The sequence below is a fragment of the Podarcis tiliguerta genome (genome assembly GCF_965153285.1).
Source record: "Podarcis tiliguerta genome assembly, chromosome: Z".
In the NCBI taxonomy this organism is placed as follows: Eukaryota; Metazoa; Chordata; class Lepidosauria; order Squamata; family Lacertidae; genus Podarcis; species Podarcis tiliguerta.
In genome coordinates, this window is record NC_139553.1 from 21,710,982 (window position 1) to 21,735,661 (window position 24,680).

Sequence of the window (24,680 nt, forward strand, 5' to 3'; positions counted from 1 at the left end):
TACAAAAAAGAAAACAGCTTAACTACATGTTAGAAGCATTAGGCCAGACTTGTCTTCACACAAAAAGTAGCAGGCATGTGATTCAGCAAAAGCAAGTTAGAGTGAGATTGAAGAGACTGATCTGTCTTTCATACTTCTGGCTGATTAACGTACAGTATTTACAATTGTTGTACAGTGGTACCTCGGGTTACAGATGCTTCAGGTTACAGACTCCATTAACCCAGAAATAGTACCTCGGGTTAAGAACTTTACCTCAGGATGAGAACAGAAATCGCACGGCAGCAGCAGGAGGCCCCATTAGCTAAAGTGGTACCTCAGGTTAAGAACAGTTTCAGGTTAAGAACGAACCTCCTGAACGAATTAAGTTCTTAACCCGATGTACCACTGTATAAGACAATGCTTTCTTGCTTTCTTTATTTAAAGGCAAAAATTGGGGTTGTCTTAAACATTAGGGCAGGTGAGTGATTGGTGGCAGCGACCTCCCCTGTAAGAAGCTCAACAATTTTGAGCAACCTCTGCAAAAAAAAAGCTGAACAACTCAAGAAATATTTATTTCTTAATTTGGGGTTCAAAAAAAGAGGGTTGTCTTACACACAGAAAAATATGGTACTTTGGTAGGGTTTGAAGTTTCTGTGATGGCAGCCAGATGTTCCCTAATATCTGTGATCTGTCCCTCCGTTAGAACCAAATTCATTAAGGAGAACAATGTTGTTTTCTATCTCTTTCTCATTAGTAGGTTTCAGGGAAGCTACCATGTTTTTTTCAGTTTGGTCTTGTAAAGGGTTCCTGCTAGATTTATCTCTTTTTCTTGCGCAGAAAAAAGGAAGATAAGTTGCTGGATTTCTTTGCAATTCTGCTTCAAGGACATTACCCAAAGTCAGTCAGGGATATCTTATCTTTCCTCTGAAATTACGTTCCGGGGGGTGGGGGAGAGATGCAGGTGTTTCTGCAGAGTGCAAGGCTATTTTCCAACTTCGTAGGCCATGTCGCCTGCTTCTGTGGATTCTAAAGTTCCTCACTGTGGCTTCTTAAGGTACAAAGCTTTGTTGTAGTTTATGTTGCATATTGTGTGAAGCTTCTTGACTATATAATACTCTCTTGCATTAGTGCTGTCAAATTTCCAGCTCTGAGGATTTTCTCCTGATCTCTGTAGGCTTCTAAGTGCCCACCCCAAACATGAGTGGGTTTCCCCCCCCCCCACAAGTGTTTGGTGAGTTGTTGCAGGGTGGAGACCCTTCCAGAGGCATCATTGTTAACAGAACCTTTTCCTCCTGCCTGGTCCACAGCAGACCCTCCAGGTGTCCTGAATTAGAGAAGCCGTCCCTGTTTCTGATTTGATCCTAATCCTTAAAGGTACAGGGACCCCCGACCATTAGGTCCAGTCATGACCAACTCTGGGGTTAAGGCGCTCATCTCGTTTTATTGGCCAAGGGAGCCGGCGTACAGCTTCCAGGTCATGTATGTCCCTATTCTCATTGGGAAAATGTTGGAGGGTTAATGTGATCCCTGAGCCGGCCTTTGCATGAAGCAGAGTGGAAGAATCTGCTGTGGATGCTGGATATGGACCGCCTGGGAGGGGTGGCAGATCTGCCCGCTGCAGCTTGTGTCATCACTGCCTCCTCCATCCATCTGCTCTTCTCCACTGTGCAAGCCCTTTGCTCCCCACCTGACAGCCACCTCTCTTATTGCTATGTCTTCAGAGCCTCCAGGTTCCCTATTTTCCAGGGACAGCCCCAGATTTACAGAGGCCGTCCAGGTTTCTGATTTGATCCAGGAATGTCCTGCTTTTCCTTGGGACGTTCCTATTTTCATGAGAGAAACGTTGGAGGATATGGAGGTTTGTGACCCCCAAGCCAAGCAGATAAGCAACCTTTAAAAGACATATGAGGGCAGCGCTGCATAGGGACGTGTTTTAATGTTTTACAGTGGTACCTCTGGATGCGAACTAGATCTGTTCCAGAGGCCCATTCGCAACGTGAAAAGAGCACAACCCGCAGCGGCGCATCTGCGCATGCCCGGGTCGCGATTTGCTACTTCTGCGCATGCGCGTGACGTCATTTTGTGCTTCTGCACATGCACAAGTGGCGAAACCTGGAAGTAACCCTTTCCAGTACTTCCAGGTCGCCATGGGACGTAACCTGAAAGAACGTAACATGAAGCGGACGTAACATGAGATATGACTGTATTATGTTTTTATATATTTTGGAAGCTACCCAGATTGGCTGGGGTGTAAAAAATAAAACAAGAAAGAAAAACAAGAAAGAAAAGTGGGCAGCATCTAAGAAACTGGTGTGGCTGCAGAAGGAGTCATGCCAGACCAATCTGATTTCTTTTGTTGATGGAATTACAACTTGGTGGATCAGGGAAATGCTGTGAACATAGTGTATCTTGACTTCAGTAAGGCTTTTGACAAAGTCCCCCATGATATTCTCACGAGGAAGCTGGTAAAATGTGGGTTGAACAAGGTAACTGTAAGGTGGATTTGTAGCTGGTTGACTGACTGAACCCAAAGAGTACTCATTAATGGTTCCTCATCATTCTGGAAAATGAACCCAGAATGTTCAATGTCTTTATAAATGACTTTTATGAAGGAATTGAGGAGATGCTCATCAAATTTGCAGAGGACGTCAAACTGGGAGGGGTAGCTAATTCAGCAGAGGCAGAATCAGAATTCAAAATGGCCTTAACAGACTGGAGAACTAGGTACAAGCAAACAAAATGAATTTCAGTAGGGACAAATGTAAGATTCTGCACTTGGGCAGGAAGAACCAGATGCATAAATAGAGGATGGGTGACACCTGGCTTACTAGCAGTACATGTGAAAAGGATCTAGGGGTTTTGGTGGGTCACAAGCTTAACATGAGTCTACAGTGTGATGCAGCAGCAAAAAAAACTAATGCTATTCTAGGCTGCATCAACAGAAGTATAGTGTTCAGATCAAGGGAAGTAATAGTACCACTATTCTGCCTTAGTCAGACCACACCTGGAATACTGTGTCCAATTCTGGGCACCACAATTTAAGACAGATGCTGGAACGTGTGCAGAGGAGGACAACCAAGATGATCAAGGGTCTGGAAACTAAGCCTTATGAGGAGAGCTTCAAGGAGCTGGGTATGTTCAGCCTGGAAATGAAGAGACTGAGAGGAGATATGATAGCCATCTTCAAATCTCTTAAGGGTTGTTACATGGAGGAGAGAGCATGCTTGTTTTCTCCTGATCCGGAGAGTAGAACCAATGGCTTCAAGTTGCAAGAAAGCAGATTCCAACTAAACATCAGGAAGAACTTTCTGACAGTAACAGCTGTTCAGCAGTGGAACAGACTCCCTTGGGAGGTTGTGGACTCTCCTTCCTTGGAGGTTTTTAAACAGAGGTTGGATGACCATTTTCATGGATGGTTTAGCTGAGATTCCTGCATTTCATGGGGTTGGACTAGATGACCCTTGGGGTCCCTTCCAACTCTAAGATTCTATGATTATTATTATCATGGAATAGGACGTCCCTATTTTCAGTGGGGAAATGTTGGAAGGTAGGTGTCTCCCTATCTTGAGGGAGAGGCAGTTGGGTGCACAAACCCCTCAGCCTCCCCTCCCCCACTGTGTGCCTGTGGCAACCATAGAAAAACACACTGATTCCCCCTTTTTTCCTAGGTTGAGTATAGTTTGGTGCACGAAAGTTAAAAAGAAGAAAAGAGAAGAAAAGTCACCTTTTCACTATTGAAATGTCCTTCCTTTTATATTCAGGATTTTTGTACAGTGGTGCCTCGCAAGACGAAAAGAATCCGTTCCGCGAGTCTTTTCGTCTTGTGGTTTTTTCGTCTTGCGAAGCAAGCCCATTAGCAGATTAGCGCTATTAGCGCTATTGACAGTTTAAGGGCTAAAACGGCTTTTTAAGGCTTAAGGGATTAGCGGTTTTGCTGCTAAAATGCTTTTAGCAGCTTAGTGCTTCAGAAAAAGGGGTTTTGGAGCGGGGAAAAAAATCAAAAATTTTCGTCAATTTTCATCTTGCGAAGCAAGCCCATAGGGAAATTCGTCTTGCGAAGCGCCTCTGCAAACGGAAAACCTTTTCGTCTTGTGGGTTTTCCGTCTTGCGAGGCATTCGTCTTGCGGGGCACCACTGTACTTGTGTTCTTATATAGAAAGACTCTTCTATACTGTGCATGTCTTGGGAGAAGGTTTATCGTTATTAGGATAAACGATGAAAGAGGACTATAAAACTAGAAGCTGCACGGTTTTTTATTTCTCCCCCAGCCCTTCCTGGAGATGCCACTGGGAAATGAACTTGGGACCTTCTGCATGCCAAGCATGCACAACTGATCTACAGGCCTTCTCCTAAACTTGGAAGGTTTGCTGTACTGTGCACTTTAAAGTAGCCATGATGAATCTAAAAAACATAGTACTGGGGCAAGCTGGTTTTTCATCTGCAGATGTTCCTTGGAACTTAGTACACATATTTCTAGTTTTTGATAAGGCTGCTGGAGACCTTGGCTTCTTGATTAGAGGGGCAGAAAACGCTGCCATTCCATCTAAACAAATGAGTGAGCTCATTTTGTTTTGAGAAACAAGTTCAAAGCTGACTGGATGCATGTCAAAGCCCAGGAAATTGTAGATACGGTAGGACCGAAGTTTACTCCTCTGCTTTGCCTGGAAGGACACATGCCTCAGTCACGTCACTGATGTAGGTGGTTCTTTTGGGGGTGTGATTTTCTGGAGGTGTGGTTGGTTGGTTTCTTCCTTCCTTCCTTGCTGTATCGGCTTCACTTTGTCTGGTGTGCTGTGAGGCTTGGATCATTGCCTTGAGGTAGGTAAGAATGGGTTGTTGGTTTCCCCCCATTTTTGTTAGGGACTTTAATTCATTTCCCAACTAGATGGGCTTGGGGAGGTGGGGTGGGCAGATGGGAGTTATATTTACTTTAATTACTTTGATAGTGCTAGTCGTCTTTGACTGGACTTAACTGGCCAGGGGCCCTTTACCTCTACCTTTTACCTTGCCACTTATTGGTACAAGTCCAAATCATATTCAGTTTAATTATATATGTATTTCTAATCTTGTATAAATTTCTGTAGGCTTAATTTTCTATTTTCTGTGTAAATCCTATATTGGTCATGATATCATTTCATTTTCCATTTCCGCTAAGTTTTGTATATTCTTAAAAAGAGTGATTTGTGTCTGCGTTTTTTTTTTAATGGTACAAGCTGTGGTGGTGGAAACTGTTTCACTGTGTTCCTATTGAGTAAAATCAAACCTTGCTGGGGGATTTTTTTATGGTGCAAGCTGTAATGGTGCAAGTGGTTTCACTGTGTTGCTACTGAGTAAAATTGAACCTTGATGGGCAGTTGATGCATGTGGCTTTGGCCAAGATTTGGGGGGGGGGGGCTATCATTGTGCCTTCATTGAATCAGTGGAGAGCGGAGGCTGTAGCAGCGCCTCATTGCTTTGATAATGCTACTTATGAGTACATGTGCAAATAACACTCAATTGCTAATAAGTTTGTGTGTGTGTGTGTGTGTGTGTGTGTGTACAGTATCAATTTCTATACGTTCCATATTGGCCATTATGTTTCTTATATCCATAGAGTGGTTTGTTTCTGGATGGTTTGTTTTTTAAAAAAAAAAAAAATTGGTGCAAGCTGTGATGGTGGAAACTGTTTCACTGTGTTGCTATTGAGTAAAATCAAACCTTGCTGGGGGATTTTTTTATGGTGCAAGCTGTGATGGTGCAAGTGGTTTCATTGTGTGGCTACTGAGCAAAATTGAACCCTGATGGGCAGTTGATGGATGTGGCTTTGGCCAAGATTTGGGGGACCATCATTGAATCAGTGGAGAGTGGAGGCTTTGGCAGCCCCTCTCCAGAGATGCTGATGTGTTGGAAATGCTAGAGGCCATTTCACTGAACTGCCATTCAATAGTTTGAAACAGAGAAGGCTGCACATTTTTTCTGTTTGGGCTATTCTGCAGTGGTTTCGTGGTCTCCACAGGGGACAATTCTCGACACAATATTTCTGGCTCTGGGTCTCATTCTCACCTCTCCCCCATCTCTTCTAGCTTTAACCACCCACAAAGCCTACTGTCTTGGGATTGCAGAGGTCACTCCTTTAAGGTCACCCCTTTAAGGATCTTCTACAAGTATGTGAAAGTGGTGCATGTGCTGTTGTAGTAGATCTGCCTAGGAAGGGAGGTTAGGTGAAGGTGCTGTTGGGGAGGTGTCTTGTTTTGTGGAGAGGTCAGGATGAGAGCAAGGAGTTTTGTAAGAAGGCGGCTGATGCTCAGGCTTCTTTGTAAGAGCCATGCGAGAGCAAATTAGTGGCCCTTCTAGTCCAGCAGTCTGCTCCCCTAGTGGCCAACCAGATATTTAGGGCAAAGTCCACAACAGGAACCGTGATCCCCAACAACTGGTGCTATTGAAAGACATGCTGCCTCTCTTCCTGGGGGAAATATTTAGCTGCCAATGACCTTATTTGCCACAAATTTCTCTAATCCGTCCCATATGGCAGCCATCCCCTTATCTAGTGGCAGGGAGTTCCATCCTTCAGCAATGTGTGGAAAAGCCCTTTCTCTGGTCTGCTTGTAATCTTCCACTCACCAGTGTCACTGTATGACCCCATTGGGCACTGGCATGACAAGAAGCCCCTCTCTCTCCAGTCTCTCCACTCCACGTGCCATTTTATACACCACTAGCCTTACAGTGCAGAATAAAGCCACAACACATTAAAGAAAGAAAAGAGAGACAAGCAGGAGAGAGGGAAGGAGGTGGGGGCTTGGCCAAAGTGAAGTGAAGATATGAGGGAACGGGGGGATGGAGACGGGGAGCAGAGAGGGTCATCTGAAGGGGTCTTCTGAAGAGGCCTAAGAGTGGTGGCAAGAGGTTTAGTAAGAAATTGATGCTTGAGATGTAAATAGATGGATGAACCTTCCTTCACATCCTTTTCTCCCCTTTCAGTTGCAGAAATGCTGGAAGAGGCAATTGAAACCGCTCTCCAGGTTAGTATCTTTGGGAGCAGGTACAAGACCCCCCTCAGCACAGTCCCCCCCCCCCTTTGCCTCCCCCCACCCACTAGCCCAGGAAAATGCTGGTTTTGATGTTTGTCTCCTGGGATCCAGGAGCAATCCCTCCCCCTCCCCCCCCCATGGCTTTCACAGGTGTGAGGTTGAGAAAGTCCATTCCTGATTAAAAACCTGACTTTTTCCACTTTCAGGATCTGGCCAGGGATTATTTTTTCCTCTTTTGTGTGCACTTCACATGTGATCAAACCCGTAATGTGGCTCCTAATGCCGTGGTGCATCAGAAAGATCCTGTGACCAAGGTCATTTTGGTAAGTGAGGTTCAGGATGAGAAATCCATTGGGGAGGTGGGCGGAAGGGATGGGGGTGGGGTTTGGGGAATGGTCTATGAAAAAGAAGTTTGTGGGTCTGGCAAAGAAGAAGAATTTGCAGGCATTTGGGACAGGCATTCCAACTGCAATTGAAGTCAACCCCTGAGTCTGGGGCTGGAGCAGCCCCCCTGAATTCCATGGGGAACTAACTTTGCTCTTCTGCTCTTTGAACTCTTCTCAGGACATCATGGAGAGATGGTACATGTTTCCAATCCCCTTCAAAGTATTGAAAAGGGGAATGAATGACATCATCTGCCTCACGTATGTTGTTAGCATTGTTTGGGCAATTGGGAATTAGAAATGGCAAAGTGGGGTGTTTGTGAGCTGCTTGAGGAAAGGGCAGTCAGCAGCTGGCAATTTAGACTGAGAGGGAAGAATCAAAACACAGGGAAATAACAGGGACTGAATAAATGGGCCAAGAGTGCCATCTTGAGCTTGACAACAAGCTGATAGGGTAGGCAGGATGGAGCAATGGAAGCTTCTGTCTCTAAAAAAGAAAAGAAAAATCATGGGTGGCTTTTATGCTTCCAGGGCTGGATGTATCCCCTCCCCCAATCTCTCCCCTTCCTTAACGGAAGCTGGGACTTGATGGGTCAATAGGGAGCTGTCTGACATGGGATTAGTTTTTCAGTGGGCTGTGTAGCTTTTAAATGTACATGCTTGAGAGGTCCAAAATTAGAGTCTGTGGGGTTCCCAACAAGCCTGAAAATCATCCATAGGACTTTGGGAAATTCAATCTCATATTTTCTGCTTCATCGTGACAGCTTCGTGAGACCAGCATATGCGGTTGTTAGGAAAAGGGCCATCATCCGTGGGATGCTTCTTCCTATTGCTCACATTCCTGGACTGAGCAATCTTGACAGGGAGGTAAATTCTTTGTAGCTTTGATCATTACTCTTGACTTCTAATCGTTCAATTTATCTCCTGAAAAGTTTGCACATCATTTCATTTCTTACTAATTTTTCAGCAAGACCATAAGCTTAGCTACACAGATAATGCTTTTGGTTTCACTGGGTTTTTTTAACGTCATCTCCATTCAGAAAGTGAATTTATTTGTCCATGAGTGAAAACTCTTAGTCTCATTTGAAGCTGGCATTTGTCTCTATTCTGCCAGTTTGCTTTAGTATCACCCTTATCCAATGCTAAAAATCTGTTAACTATTCTCACCCCCCATGTCTTTCCACATCATCTCCTCCCGTGAATCGATGAATCCACCTCTGTGAAAATGGTTTTCACCACCAGGCTCTCAAGCAGCTGTTTCATGCGATTGTGAGACGCCTTCTGACCGAGGACCCAACCGCTCAGTGCCTAAGAGCCCTCTTGGAAGTAAGTGTGTTGGTGGGACGAGGGTATTGTTTCATTTCAGCAGAGCCTGCTGCCATAAAAGCTTGATCAGGCAGCATCACAAACCCAGAACATGGGTGTTCCCTGACACGCTGGGGAAGGGCAGGCCACTCAGACAGGGGGCCACCCTTGTCAAGACCCTTTCTTCAGTCCCCACCTGGGTACAGCAGCCGGGGGGGGGGGCGCAAAGCAAATTTGGGGCTCAGTGACTTGGGAGATAGCCTTTTTGAGCTGTCTGGAACATTGAACAAAGGATCTCCCTCAGATAGTGGGGGAGAGTCCTCAGTGGAACTGGTAGCTTGCCTCTGTAGCTCAAACCAGCCCCCTGATACTAAGGTGCTTTTTCCTCCCACAGGCGCTGGCCCAATTTTTCAATTCAGACGATGTGCTTGAAAGAACACTGGCTACAAGCAGTATCAGCATCCTGCTGGCCAATGCTATGAAATACAATCATCTGACTGTAAGTATCTGTTTTATGGGCCAGAGAGGTTTCTCAAAATGGCTTACAAAAGACTATCTCAGTGAAAGAGACATCCAAACCTGGTGTCGGGCAGAGAAGTAACATGGTCTCCCAGTGTGCCCAGGATTATTCAGGTGGTAGTTTTTTGTGCACGTCTTTGGTGCTGCCCTTTGGCCTCCACCTACTAGGCAGCAGAGCCCACAGAGGTGGGCTTCCTTGGAGGCAAGAAAGTGGGGTTTAGTAGATGCTTTGGGGTTTAAAAAGGACCTAATTCAGACTTTTCTTCATTCTACAGCCTGGGGTCATAATAAGGGTCCTCCCCGAGGAGCTCACTCCACTGTTCCTAAACATCAGCGAAGGCAAGTACTCCATTCTGCAAGCACAGAACAAACCCACAGGGCTCACTCTCCACCCCAAAGCCATCCTTGGCAGCCTAACTGGGGTCTGAGGAGGGCTCACTTCTTTGCTGTAACACACCTGCCTCAGGTTGAAATCCCAGCCCTGCCTCAAAGCCCCCAAGCAAGGTGGAGAGTGAACAGCTGTTCCCAGATGCCATGGGGATGCTGGCTCCAGGTGGTGGAGGCCGGTGACCCCAATGGTCTGGCAATGGGGGTGGTGATGTGGGGGTGGGTAGCAGCCCTACTGGGCTTTGCCAGGGCATGGGAGGGGGCATTACCTGTCTAAGAATGCCCGGTGATAAGTCTGGGCCTGGTTGTAAGGAAGACTCACTTTTCTTATCTTCTTTTCCATCCAGCGGACATCCAGGCTGTGATTCAGGATGTGTTCCCACCACTGAATGAGGCGTACTGAATCCTCTTCCTAAACCAGATTGATGTGTGTGGTGAAGAAGGAATCATTGTCTGGTGTTATCTGAAGACATTTGCCATTATCCGAGGGTGTTTGTCATTATCTGAGGGTGTTTGTCATTATCTGAGGGCATTTGCCATTATCTGGGAGCACTTACTATTATTTGAGGGTGTTTGTCATTATCTGAGGGCATTTGCCATTATTTGAGGGCACTTACTATTATCTGAGGGCATTTGTCATGATCTGAGGGTATTTCCCACTTTAAATAAAAATTGAATTTTGAGCAATTCTGAGCTTACATTTGTCTTTGTGATTTCTGTTCCATCACTTTACTTGCACCCCTGTGCTGTGGCTTAGAGGTTTCTTTCTGGGGTGGGGGGAGGAAAGAGACACTGCTGGCAACTTCTGAGGGCGATTTGGATCAAGTAAAAGGTTTGGGAGGGAAAGGTTAAAGCCCCCTCCCACCACTGAAGCTGCCTCCCTAGTTGCTGCTTTGACTTTTTATAAAAAAGAAAGCATGGAGTATCCTGATCTTCATCATGTGTACCTACTTGAATTGTCTTTCCTCTCCGTATGAGCAGCAGAACAGTGTTCCACAATGATGCCACCTGGACTGGAGTGGGGGGCTGAAGCAGAATGGTCAGGAGGCGCAGGAGGGCAGGTGGCACAGCACATTGCGAAGCTTTGATGGGAAGAGTCTGCCCTTTTTAAAGTCAGCAGGTGCAGACTTCCTCATCAGTACTTCTCTGGACTTGGGGGGAAAAGATGCAGCCGTGAAAAGCTGCAGAACAGGCAGGAGTATAGCAGGTGAAGGGTTTTTCTTGAGAGCAGTGGTGAGAAGGCCTGGCCTGTTACGTGGCCCTGAAGGTACAACAGCCCTGCCAAGGAAATGATGTATGGTAACATGAGAGAGGGAGGGAGAGATCCAAGGATGTGTTCTGTTGTTGCCTCTGGGATTTGCTTCACAGAGAAGGATTCCTGGCTGCGTCAGTGTTACCTTTGTGGCACCAACTGAAGGCTTACATTTCCCAGGCTTTTAAGATGCCATATGCAACTTTTCAATCTATGGGTGGCAGGCATTGCACAGCAGCAATGGCCAGCTTATTTATTTTTTGTGAGGAAACTAAGAGGACTCATAACAACTCTAAGAACTCTGAACAAACTACACTTCTCAGGATCCTTGTCATTCTGGAAGGGTAATGGAGGGGTCTCCTCACAACTCTCAGCACCCTTAACTACATTTCCCAGCATTCTTTGGGGGAAGCCATGCCTTTTTAAAAGTGTTATTGCAATGCTTTAATCAGGCATGGCCAAACCTGGCCCTCTAGCTGTTTGGGGGATACAATTCCCTTCACCCCTGACCACTGGTCCTGCTAGCTAGGGATGATGGGAGTTGTAGTCCCAAAACAGCTGGAGGGCCACGTTTGGCCATGCCTGCTTTGAATGCATGGCACGAATTTTGCTCAAGATCAGCAGAAAGGTACCCAGCACACATGTTGGGGCCAGGCACCAGAGATCTGGAGCTGGGGGTCTCCAATAGCACCTTCCTCTCTTTTGCTACTGGGGAACCTGCTGGAGGTACTGGCCTGCGTGCAACTTGGCTTTAACAGCGCTACTGTGACATACCGTCCAACATCCTGATGATGCCAATTGGGACAGGACCTGGACCCTCAACACACTTGCAATGCCTCCCCACCCCCTCTGGAGATCCATCCACCTCCCCTTCTCACTGGACAGCTTCCCTTCTCTTCTTTGGGGCTCACCACTTTCCACATCCAACAACCCCACTGGTGGGCCCTGGCTTACCTTCGCTCTCCGCCATGACTGCTTCACCTCTCCTCCCCAACAGTAGTCACTTGCCTCCTCCACCCTCACCCTGTCCACAACACATACACTTGAGGGTCTTAGGGACTCTTCCGCCTTCCACCCAAAATTCTGAGTGGGGGGCCATGTGATGTGGAGGAGGCGGAAGAGGAGGGGTGGTGCAGCACCAAAAACTGTGCAGCTTTTTTGGCAGGAGCCAACTGGTGGGAGCCCCAAGGCTGCTCATCAATATGGGCAGATTGATCTTGTCACCTTGGGGCAGTTTTATTCTTGTTCAAAGCAAACACTAACTTTCCCATTCATGAGCAGGGATTGGGGAGAACTTATATTTCATTCACATTTAAAGCCAGATCTATCAAATTCTCACTCTTGGAAACAATACGAGAACCAAAACACAACCATCCTTCAAAACTCACATTTATCCGAATTGCATGATGCAGTTTTACAGCCAAATAATGCTTCCAAAAATGCACATATTGAGGGGTAATGTGCACAAAATGAATATATTAGTGAAAATGACATACAAAGACACATTATCCTGACACATTATCCTGACAAGACAGAAGTACTGTTTTGGGGGGACAGGGGGTGGGCTGGTATGGAGGACTCCCAGGTCCTGAATAGGGTAACGGTGCCCCTGAAGGACCAGGTGTGCAGCCTGGGAGCCATTTTGGACTCACAGCTGTCCATGGAGGCGCAGGTCAATTCTGTATCCAGGGCAGCTGTCTACCAACTCCACCTGGTACGCAGGCTGAGACCCTACCTGCCCGCGGACTGTCTCGCCAGAGTGGTGCATGCTCTAGTTATCTCCCGCTTAGACTACTGCAATGCGCTCTACGTGGGGCTACCTTTGAAGGTGACTCGGAAACTACAACTAATCCAGAATGCGGTAGCTAGACTGGTGACTGGGGGCGGCCGCCGAGCCGAGACCATATAACACCGGTCTTGAAAGACCTACATTGGCTCCCAGTACGTTTACGAGCACAATTCAAAGTGCTGGTGTTGACCTTTAAAGCTCTAAACAGCCTCGGCCCAGTATACCTGAAGGAGCGTCTCCACCCCCATCGTTCTGCCCGGACGCTGAGGTCTAGCGCCAAGGGCCTTCTGGTGGTTCCCTCATTGCGAGAAGCAAAGCTACAGGGAACCAGGCAGAGGGCCTTCTCGGTAGTGGCGCCCGCCCTGTGGAACGCCCTCCCATCAGATGTCAAAGCGATAAATAACTACCTGACATTTAGAAGACATCTTAAGGCAGCCCTGTTCAGGGAAGTTTTTAATCTGTGATATTTTACTGTATTTTTTGTTTCTATGGAAGCTGCCCAGAGTGGCTGGGGAGGCCCAGCCAGATGGGCGAGGTACAAATAATAAATTATTATTATTATTATTATTATTATTATTATTATTATTATTATATTAAAAAAACCTATTGCAGAACAGGCAAGTGAAGGCAGGAGGAGCAAACAAAGTAATCGGTCAGTTGTCTGTGGTTGCATCTCAAGCAGGCCCTCCCCAAATGTTTCCAATTTCTTAATAGCACTGCGTCAAACCTTACAGCATTACTCAAGCATGCAGAAATTATTTCAAAGAGGAATTTAAATACAGTGGTACCTCGGGTTAAGTACTTAATTCATTCCAGAGGTCTGTACTTAACCTGAAACTGTTCTTAACCTGAAGCACCACTTTAGCTAATAGGGCCTCCTGCTGCCACCACGCCGACAGAGCACGATTTCTGTTCTTATCCTGAAGCAAAGTTCTTAACCTGAAGCACTATTTCTGGGTTAGTGGAGTCTGTAACCTGAAGCATATGTAACGTGAAGCGTATGTAACCCGAGGTACCACTCATGAGACATTGAAAACTAGGTATAAAGCTATTTAAAACATTAATAAGGCTTCTGGTCTGGACAAATAAATCAAACATGTACAGTGGTACCCCGCAAGACGAATGCCTCGCAAGACGAAAAACTCGCTAGACGAAAGGGTTTTTCGTTTTCTGAGGTGCTTCGCAAGACGAATTTCCCTATGGGCTTGCTTCGCAAGACGAAAACGTCTTGCAATTTTGTTTCCTGTTTCTGAAAACCGTTAATACCCAGGGTGCATTGCTTGAAGAGGTGCAGTTGCGACTTGACTTCGAGGAGCAACTCATAGCACGCGGTGTGGTAGCCTTTTTTGAGATTTTTGAAGACTTCGGTGATTTTTGAAGCTTTTCCAGAACTTCTTTTGCAGCCATTTGGTAAGTTAAACTTTTAAAACTTTTTTAGGGGGTTTTGGATTTTGGGTTGGGGTGTTAGGAATTCAAGGACTTGGTGTTGGGGAGGGGTTTGCAAGAATCTGGAAGCTTGTGGGGTTTTTTTCTGATTTTTTCTGATTTTTTGGGACCATTGGGGCAAACTGCCTTTTATTAAAAAAAAGATTTCTGGGTTTGGATTTCTGAGTGGAGGGTGGCTGGGGTGGTCAGGGAATTGTTGAGAAGGGGTTTGCAGGAATCAGGAATCATGTGGGGGTTTTTTCTGATTTTTTCTGATTTTTTGGGACTATTGGGACCATTGGGGCAAACTGCCTTTTTTAAAAAAAAAATTCTGGGTTTGGATTTCGGTGTGGTGGGTGGCTGGGGGGGGGGGTCAGGGAATTGTTGAGAAGGGGTTTGCAGGAATCTGGAAGCTTGTGGGGTTTTTCTGATTTTTTTCTGATTTTCTGTGACCATTGGGGCAAACCGCCTTTTTTAAAAAAAATAATTCTGGGTTTGGATTTCTGTGTGGTGGGTGGCTGGGGGGGTCAGGGAATTGTTGAGAAGGTGTTTGCAAGAATCTGGAAGCTTGTGGGGTTTTTCTGCATTTTTATGATTTAATGTGGGACGCGGGTGGCGCTGTGGGTTAAAGCCTCAGCGCCTAGGGCTTGCCGATCGAAAGGTCGGCGGTTCGAATCCCCGCAGCGGGGTGCGCTCCCGGTGTTCGGTCCCAGCGCCTGCCAACCTAGCAGTTCGAAAGCACTCTCGGGTGCAAGTAGATAAATAGGGACCGCTTACTAGCGGGAAGGTAAACGGCGTTTCCGTGTGCGGCTCTGGCTCGCCAGAGCAGCAATGTCACGCTGGCCATGTGACCCGGAAGTGTCTTCGGACAGCGCTGGCCCCCGGCCTCTTTGAGTGAGATGGGCGCACAACCCTAGAGTCTGTCAAGACTGGCCCGTACGGGCAGGGGTATTAAAAAAAAAAAAAATGATTTAATGTGACCATTGGGGCAAACTGCCTTTTTTTCAAAAAAAGATTTCTGGGTTTGGATTTCTGAGTGGAGGGTGGCTGGGGGGTTCATGGAATTGTTGAGAAGGGGTTTGCAGGAATCTGGAAGCTTGTGGGGTTTTTTCTGCATTTTTATGATTTTCTGTGACCATTGGGGCAAACTGCCTTTTTAAAAAATAATAATTCTGGGTTTGGATTTCTGAGTGGAGGGTGGCTGGGGGGGGGGGTCAGGGAATTGTTGAGAAGGGGTTTGCAGGAATCAGGAATCATGTGGGGTTTTTTTCTTTTTTTCTGATTTTTTGGGACTATTGGGACCATTGGGGCAAACTGCCTTTTTTAAAAAAAAAAATTCTGGGTTTGGATTTCTGAGTGGTGGGTGGCTGGGGGGGGGTCAGGGAATTGTTGAGAAGGGGTTTGCATTAATCTGGAAGCTTGTGGGGGGGTTTTCTGATTTTTCTGATTTTTTGGGACCATTGGGGCAAACTGGCTTTTTTTAAAAAAAAATTTCTGGGTTTGGATTTCTGAGTGGAGGGTGGCTGGGGGGGGGGGGTCAGGGAATTGTTGAGAAGGGGTTTGCAGGAATCCGGAAGCTTGTGGGTTTTTTTCGGCATTTTTATGAGTTTCTGTGACCATTGGGGCAAACTGTCTTTTTAAAAAATAATAATTCTGGGTTTGGATTTCTGAGTGGAGGGTGGCTGGGGGGGGGTCAGGGAATTGTTGAGAAGGGGTTTGCAAGAATCTGGAAGCTTGTGGGGGTTTTTCTGCATTTTTATGATTTTCTGTGACCATTGGGGCAAACTGCCATTTTTTTTAAAAAAAAAAAATCTGGGTTTGGATTTCTGAGTGGAGGGTGGCTGGGGAGTTCAGGGAATTGTCGAGAAGGGGTTGGCAGGAATCTGGAAGCTTGTGGGTTTTTTTCTGATTTTTTCTGATTTTCTGTGACCATTGGGGAAAACTGCCTTTTTTAAAAAAAAAATTCTGGGTTTGGATTTCTGTGTGGTGGGTGGCTGGGGGGGCGGCGGAAATTGTTGAGAAGGGGTTTGCAACAATCTGGAAGCTTGTGGGGGTTTTTCTGCATTTTTATGATTTTCTGTGACCATTGGGGAAAACTGCCTTTTTTAAAAAAAAAAAAATCTGGGTTTGGATTTCTGTGTGGTGGGTGGCGGGGGGGGGGTCAGGGAATTGTTGAGAAGGGGTTTGCAAGAATCTGGAAACTTGTGGGGGGTTTTCTGCATTTTTTATGATTTTCTGTGACCATTGGGACAAACTGCCTTTTTTAAAAAAAATAAATCTGGATTTGGATTTCTGAGTGGAGGGTGGCTGGGGGTTCAGGGAATTGTTGAAAAGGGGTTTGCAAGAATCTGGAAGCTTGTGGGTTTTTTTCTGCATTTTTTATGATTTTCTGTGACCATTGGGACAAACTGCCTTTTTTAAAAAAAATAAATCTGGGTTTGGATTTCTGAGTGGAGGGTGGCTGGGGGGGGGGTCAGGGAATTGTTTTCTGGGAGGTTTGGTGCTTTTGAATTTTTTGGATGCAAAGCACTGATTTTCTCTTTTTGGGGTTTGTGAAAGTAGGAGCTGTGCTGCCATGGGGCCCAAGAAGACTGCTGCTGCAGAGGCTGGCGAGAGGAAGAAGGAGAAGGTCACCCTGGAAATGAAGAAGGAGATCATCCGGAAGCACGACGGTGGAATGCGTGTGACGGACCTTGCCAGGGAGTACGGGAGGAATCCATCCACCATCGGGACCATCCTAAAGATGAGGGAGAAGATCCTTGCGACGGACGTAGCCAAGGGAGTCACCAGGATCGTCAAGAACCGCCCAGCTGTTCTGGAGGAGGTGGAGAAGCTGCTGCTCATCTGCTTAGAAGAGAAGCAGCGTGCAGGGGACACTGAGGCCGCCATTTGTGAGAAGGCCAAGGCCTTGCACGTAGACCTCGTCCAGCAACAGCCAGGAACCTCAGGCGAGCCAGAAGTCTTCAAGGCAAGCAGAGGCTGGTTTGACCGGTTCAAGACAAGATCTGGAATCCACAGCGTGGTCAGGCATGGAGAGGCTGCCAGTTCAGATGTTCCTGTGGCTGAAGACTTTGCAGCGGAGTTCCTGGAGGTTGTGAAGACAAAGGGCTACGTTCCACAGCAGGTCTTCAACTGCAACGAGACCGGGCTGTTTTGGAAGAGGATGCCCAAAAGGACTTTCATCACCCAGGAGGAGGCCAAGTTGCCTGGCCACAAGCCCATGAAGGACCGTCTGACCCTGCTCTTCTATGCCAACGCAAGCGGCGACCTGAAGATCAAGCCCCTGCTGGTATACCACTCAGAGAACCCATGGGCCTTCAAGAGACACAAGGTCGACAAGGAGCAGCTCAGTGTCATGTGGCGATCCAACAGTAAGGCTTGGGTCACACGTGTGCTGTTTGTGGACTGGGTCAATCTTGCTTTTGGCCCTGCTGTCAAACAGTACCTGCTGGACAACGACCTGCCGCTGAAGGCTTTCCTTGTGATGGACAATGCTCCTGCTCATCCTAAAGGCCGTGAGGAGGACTTGTTGGAGGACTTGTTCCTGCCGCCTAAACACCACGCCACCGCTCCAGCCGATTTCAAAAAACTGTACACCAAGGAGCTTTTCAGGCGATGCTTCGAGGTGACTGATTGCACCACCATCACCCTGCGGGAATTCTGGAAGGACCACTTCGACATCGTCACCTGCTTGAAGATGATCACCACAGCCTGGAACGGGATCAGCCAGAGAAATTTGAATTGCGCTTGGCGCAGCCTGTGGCCGGACTATGTGGCACCAAGTGACTCTGATGCACCAGAGTCAACAGTGGTGCAGGACATTGTTTCCTTGGGGAGGACCATGGGCCTGGAGGTCACAGAGGAGGACGTCAGCGAGCTGGTGGAGGAGCACGACCACGAGCTGACCACCCAGGAGCTGCTCGAACTGCAGGCAGAGGCTGCGCAGGAGCAGGCCTCGCTGGAAGAGGAGGAAGCAACTGAGGAACGGCTGTCCTCCAAAGAACTGAGGGACATTTGTCACAAGTGGAAAGATGTGCAGGCTTTTGCAGAGCGGCACCACCATGACAAGGACCTGACCCGTGACCTTGCGAACAGTTTTGACACGAGGGTCATGTCGTCTTTCAGGCAGGTCCTGAAAAGGCGGATGAAGCAGCAGACCATGGACAGGTTCTTCACCAAGAAGCAAAGAGTGGAAGAGGAACCTTCTTCGAGTTGTCCCCCAGAGTCTTAGAAAATGCTTTCCTGCCATGTTTACAAAGTTAAGTTATTGTTCCTTCAGTTTTTGAAATGCTCTTTACAGTATGTGTGACTTTAAAGAGCACTTAATAAACTGTTCTTGTACCAAATTTGGCTTTGTTTGGACTTTTTTTTGACAATAGGAATGCATTAATTGATTTTTCAATGCATTCCTATGGGAAACCGTGCTTCGCAAGACGAAAAATTCGCTAGACGAAAAAACTCGCAGAATGAATTAATTCCGTCTTGCGGGGCACCACTGTAGTTGGGCAGATGCCTCTTCCATCAGTGCTTGCCATTGTAGTCCAGTAAGTTCCAGGAAAACAAAGCCACAGTACATGCCACTGAAATCCCATCAGGTTATCCATGTAGTTTGGTTCCAGGTCCATAGTTGGGGAAGAATTTTATTATTTTTTCTAATTATTTTTATTGTCTTGTATCGATACAACTAACCCAGTGCTATTTTTCTAGAAAAAGAGGTGCTGGAAGTCACCATGAGTTCTCTTAGAATGGCAATGGCACCCACCTGAGAGGTGCTGCCACATGGTTTCTGAATAGTATACCAGAGCGGCTCAGACCACTCTGACATGCTTTGCAAAGGCCAGGTATCTTTCAATCATATAAAACAATTTCAAACCCCTATACAAATGGTTCCTGAACAACCCTGGAGGTGTGTTGGGGAGGGTTTTTCTTTTGAAGGATCTTAGCCAGAACCTGTTGAATATAGCAGAACATACGCAGACTGTCCAGAAGCAGTCGGTTGCAGGCAGGATGAAGCAGGAACAAGACGCTGCTACCAGTAACTTGGCTACTTATAGGTTTATTATTTACAGCAGACTCACAAGTTACTATATACAGGATACAGACATGGCTCTTAACTTTCTCACTGAACAAACTCCAATGAACTCTCAAACCACACATCGACCAACCAACTAACCAACCAACCAACAAGGAAGGTCATGAGTCATCATGCCTATGTGGTGATCTCTACCTATAGCAGAGTTGTATCCAAGGTCCCATATCTCTAGGCAGAATAATTGTCTCTGCTCAGTATTCTTGGCCTTCAGCCAACTCCTTAATTGCTTCTGTGGTGAGCTGCATCAAATAGCACGTAGTCAAAAATCCCAACAGTGCTTGCCTTTGTAGTCCAGTGAGTTCCAGGAAAATAAAGCTACAGTACATGCCACTGAAATCCCATCAGATTATCCATGTAATTTGGTTCCAGGTCCATACTTGGGGAAGAATTTTTTTTTTTCTAATTATTTTTATTGTCTTGTATCGATACAACAAACCCACTGCTATTTTTCTAGAAAAGGAGGCGCTGGAAGTCACCATGAGCAATGGCACCCACCTAAGAGCTGCTGGCAAATGGTTTCTGAATAGTGTACAAGAGCGGCTCAGACCACTCTGACATGCTTTGCAAAGGCCAGGTATTTTTCAATCATATAAAACAATTTCAAATCCCTATACAAATGGTTCCTGAACAACCCTGGAGGTGTGTTGGAGGTGTATTTCTTTTGAAATATGCACACTAGCTGGGATGAGGAAAGTGTGCCGCTATGAGAGGGAACCATCTGTGGCTTTCTTTTAAGCAGCACCTCCCTGGCTGTGAGTTTTGAGAAGGCAGAGCCCTGAGGGGGAAACATTGTCAGGCCTTGCTGCTACCTCTGAAGGTTAGTAGATAGGAATGGCTCAGTGTTCCCATCCTGCCAAAACTTGGGATGGAAGTACTGCTGCTCTCCTAATTGAGAACCTGGAGAACAGAAGATATTGCAAAGGTGCTGGAATTCTCAGTAGGCAACATTAAGATCAGACTGTGTGTGTGTGTGTGTGTGTTTTGTTGGGGGGGGGCGGACATCTGCGAACATTTATCCCCGGAGAGAACTGGATACAAACTTCTCACTTTCCCTCTCCTGGGGTGTCTGCGTTGTAGACATAAACTTCTTTAACAGCCATTCCTTCTCCCCAAGGGACCCCTGGGAACTGTATTTCTGTGATGGGGGCTGGGAAGGGTATCTGAAAATGAATTTTCACTTCCATCACCAAAGAATAAGTTTCAGGACAGTATTTAGGGTGTGGGTGTGTGGCAGTGGGAGGTAATGACAATGTTGGATGGCCAACTGACCAGAAAAAACTGACCAGGCCAGCTGCTGTGTTTTTAATGGCATCTTGGTCAGTAGAAACCAGCCATTTTTCAGGACGTCAATATTCTCATCTGTTAATGTCTGCAGGTCAAGCAGCTGTTAAAAGCACAAGAACAGGGGCCAGACAGAAAAGGCTGGCCATTCTGTTTGGAGGAAGCCACGTCAATTTATAGTGACATGAAAAGTAATACAGTTCCTAAAATGCACCTCAATGTATATAAATGTACCAACAGCAACCATTTTCAGGTTCTGCAGTGACTGCCTGGAGAGGTGACAGAATCCTGCTGCCTTGGTCCTCTTTTTCCTCACAACCTGCTTCTCCATACTCCCCTAGCATCCCATAAAGGAACACAGTAGTTGCACACAAGAAGGACATGGGGGCAATAGCCCTTTCCGGCTCTTCTTCCCCTGCCAACTGTCATCCAGCTGCAGGGATGAAATCATGTCTGTTTTGGCTTCTCTCAGTTTCTCATTAATTCAGGTTCTGAATTTTCTTTTTAATAGTCCATGTGGAAACTCATCAGCATTTTAGTGTGAATTTCTTCCAATACCTGCTCCCATCAGCCCCAGCCAGCCTGACGGTTCTGCTGAAGGGAGTTGCAGTCCAAAGCATCAGGAGAACATCAGACTGGTGAAGGCTGATCTATAGACTGTTGCAGTTATTAATATTGCACAGTTTGAAGTGACTGGTTGCATAAAAAATGACTTCTTTTGAAATGAAGCATTGTCTACCATGGGTAGGCAAACTAAGGCTCAGGGGCCGCATCCGGCCCAATTGCCCTCTAAATCCGGCCCATGGATGGTCTGGGAATCAGCGTGTTTTTACATGAGTAGAATGTGTGCTTTTATTTAAAATGCATCTCTGGGTTATTTGTGGTGCCTGCCTGGTGTTTTTAAATGAGTAGACTGTGTGCTTTTATTTAAAATGCATCTCTGGGTTATTTGTGGGGCATAGGAATTTGTTCTTTTTTTCTTTTTCTTTTTCAAAATATAATCCGCCACCCCCCACAAGGTCTGAGGGACAGTATACCGGCCCCCTGCTGAAAAAGTTTGCTGACCCTTGGTCTAGACCCATTAGATTGTTCAGAACTTCCTCAAAACAGAACAGAAACATCAGATGATACATGCAAACAGTTCCATAAGGCATATGTCAGTCCAAGCTACAGACTCAGCATCTTACAAAACATGAAATATTTATAACAGACCTAGCAGAAATCTGTCTCTCCTCACAGCCTGCATTCCAGCCTACTTCCTGCCTTAAACTATGCAGCTCCAGGAAAGTCATTTAAATCCTTATTCTCAAAGATTCTATGAACAGAGAACTCCAGCCACCACCCTTCCAAGATGGTGCAATTCAGTAGCTCTCATGAAATCTAGGGTTAAAACACCATGTCAAAGTGTTAACCTGAGAACAGTTAAGTATCAACCCAAGAAGACAGCTCAGAGAGCCCCCTTTTTGCTCTTAATTTAGCTTCAAGGGAATCGTTCAGTTTAACCCTTCCTGAAATACACACAGGCATTCCCATTTCAGTGTAAATTAAAGGAATTATACTTTACATAGACAATAAGCAATTCAAATCAACGAACCAAAAGCAGGAGCACAAAACCCTCTATATTTCAATAGGGGCAAATGTAAAGATCTACAGGTGCACTATATAGGGTGAGGGACAATTGACTTGACAGCTGAACACGTGGCTGTGATGAAAAAGGCAAATTCATTGCAGTGGGTTGGTCTAGGTGGCCCTTTGGATCCCCTACAGCCCTGCAAGCATTCTTTTCCTTCAGAATTAGAAGCAAACAGCTCAGTTTTGCATCCGGGGGGGGGGGGGTATTTATAGAAAGTGTAACACTGAAAATGACCCACCCTCAGTTAAGACTTCCAGAGTGTGTTTCCACGTATTCTAGGAAAGACCAGTTTAATGAGTCCTGCAGACGCAGAAGCTAATCTTCCTTGGAGGTTGGAACTATGAGCCCACAGGAACTTCCATTAGATCAGCTTTGTGCCACTGGGTGCCCTCTAGATATTTTAGACCACAACTCTCACCCACCTTGACACTGGCCATGGAAGCAGCGGCTGGTGGGAATTGGGTAAAGGTAAAGGGACCCCTGACCATTAGGTCCAGTCGTGACCGACTCTGGGGTTGCGGCGCTCATCTTGCTTTATTGGCTGACGGAGCCAGTGTACAGTTTCCGGGTCATGTGGCCAGCATGACTAAGCCGCTTCTGGCGAACCAGAGCAGCGCACGGAAATACCGTTTACCTTCCCGCCGGAGTGGTACCTATTTATCTACTAGCACTTCGACGTGCTTTCGAACTGCTAGGTTGGCAGGAGCAGGGACCGAGCAACGGAAGCTCACCCTATCGCGGGGATTCGCGGTGGGAATTGGAGTCCAGTCCAAAAAACCAAGTTGAAGATAATTATGTTAAATGAATGACCCTGTTTATCTTCCAGCCCTCTAGTTTACAGTGGCAAATGGTGTGGGACTTCCTGCATTATGCCATGCCAATAGAGTGGTACCTCCAGTTAAGTACTTAATTCGTTCCAGAGGTTCATTCTTAACCTGAAACTGTTCTTAACCTGAAGCACCACTTTAGTTAATGGGGCCTCCTGCTGCTGCCACGCCACGCCACCAGAGCATGATTTCTGTTCTCAACCTGAAGCAAAGTTCTTAACCTGAAGCACTATTTCTGGGTTAGCGGAGTCTGTAACCTGAAGCGTATGTAGCCCGAGGTACCACTGTATTTTAAAAAATCAATTTAAATCTGCAGTTAGAATACGTCAGATGTTATATTCTACCCCATGTGGTTTTCTACTGCTATTTGTATGAATTGGGTGGCAATCTCCACACACACTCCCAACCTGTAACTGAGCTGGTTGGCAAAACAGGCTTAGCAACATCACAGCAATGTGCAGAGACTGAGATGACAGCAAGCAGCTGCTAGGCTCCCCGCTGCTCCTTCCATTGCTGCATGATGGAGCATGGCCATGGCTAGAACTCAGGGAGCTCAGTGTTCCAGTTTAGCTCAGTGTGGTGCAACAGTGAGAAGACCAGGGGTGAATCAAAGTGGCTGCAAGCCCCTTTCTTGGAGCCTGTACATTAGTATGGTCTTATTAAGCCAGGGTACTCTATGGTTTTAAAACACACACACACACACACACTTGTAAAAGCTTGCACCCCATTAAACAAGCTCGTTTAGAGCTTTTTTAAAAAAGTAAATGCATACTATTGCACCTGTGCACACCATAATGCCTTGATAATTTCACCCACACTTTATTTTTGGAGACATCAAACCTGGCCTTTTCACACCCATGAGCTCAGTCTCAAAGTCCAGTGGCCTTTTCTTGTCCTGTGGTGGCATCAAAACTATTGGTGTGAATGGATGCCCTCCAGTGCCCACCTAACAGCTGCTGATCACTGCAAGACCACCTGTACAACACTCCTGTTTGCAAAGTTAAATTGGGGCATTTTTGGTGCATGATTAGAATTCCTTAGGTATTCATTAGGGATGGGGAAAATATTTGATTCAGTTTGCATTTATAGGTGAATCTTACTTAAATCACAGTGTGGTGTAGTGATTAAGAGCGGTAGTCTCATAATCTGGTGAGCCGGGTTCTTGTCTCCGCTCCTCCACATGCAGCTGCTGGGTGACCTTGGGCTAGTCGCACTTCTTTGAAGTCTCTCAGCCCCACTTACCTCACAGAGTGTTTGTTGTTGGGGGAGGAAGGGAAAGGAGAATGTTAGCCACTTTGAGACTCCTTAGCGTAGTGATAAAGCAGGATATTAAATCCAAACTCTTCTTCTTCTTCTTTACTAAATAATATGTGACCCAAAACATCACTAGACTTCCAATATTCATACTCCTCTGAATTTTGCAGTACAGTTCTCCAACCATGTAATTTCTACAAAAATGCATATATTAATGTAAGCTGTATGTAATATGCATGTATCGGGGGGGGGGGACAAACTAACATGAAATATATTACAAGTGTGCTTTGCAAGAATGTGTATACATGCAAGTCCTGATTTCCAAACACAAGGCATTCCCAGCAAATAGTTCATTAGGTGAGCATTCACATAATGAGCTGGCAATTTCCATCATTTCCTATGGAAGCATTTATAATCTGTGATTTGTCTCATCTCCTCTCTCCTTAGTTTCTGCCTGATATGGCTGCCAGCAACCAGCAAAAGACAAACAAGTAAGTAAGTGGACAAACTCTGGCTATTTGGATATCTGAAACAGCCGTTCGTGTAG

General features: G+C 46.2%; 2 protein-coding genes across 2 annotated transcripts in view; one reads left to right on the forward strand and one right to left on the reverse strand.

Moving 5' to 3' along the window:
- The window catches only part of LOC310669943 (uncharacterized protein), a gene marked incomplete at its 3' end in the record, with an annotated part of 79,959 nt that overhangs the window by 28,087 nt on the left and 27,192 nt on the right, over nucleotides 1-24,680 (reverse strand). The gene's annotated exons all lie outside the window — the stretch shown is intronic.
- On the forward strand, nucleotides 4,646-10,276 carry LOC310669654 (uncharacterized protein). The gene is made up of 10 exons (XM_083424097.1): nucleotides 4,646-4,797; nucleotides 6,042-6,122; nucleotides 6,937-6,977; nucleotides 7,193-7,309; nucleotides 7,551-7,630; nucleotides 8,134-8,236; nucleotides 8,612-8,695; nucleotides 9,069-9,173; nucleotides 9,469-9,532; nucleotides 9,928-10,276. The coding sequence occupies exons 3-10, from the start codon at nucleotides 6,945-6,947 to the stop codon at nucleotides 9,981-9,983; spliced, it is 642 nt and encodes a 213-aa protein (XP_083280223.1). The 5' UTR covers nucleotides 4,646-4,797; nucleotides 6,042-6,122; nucleotides 6,937-6,944; the 3' UTR covers nucleotides 9,984-10,276.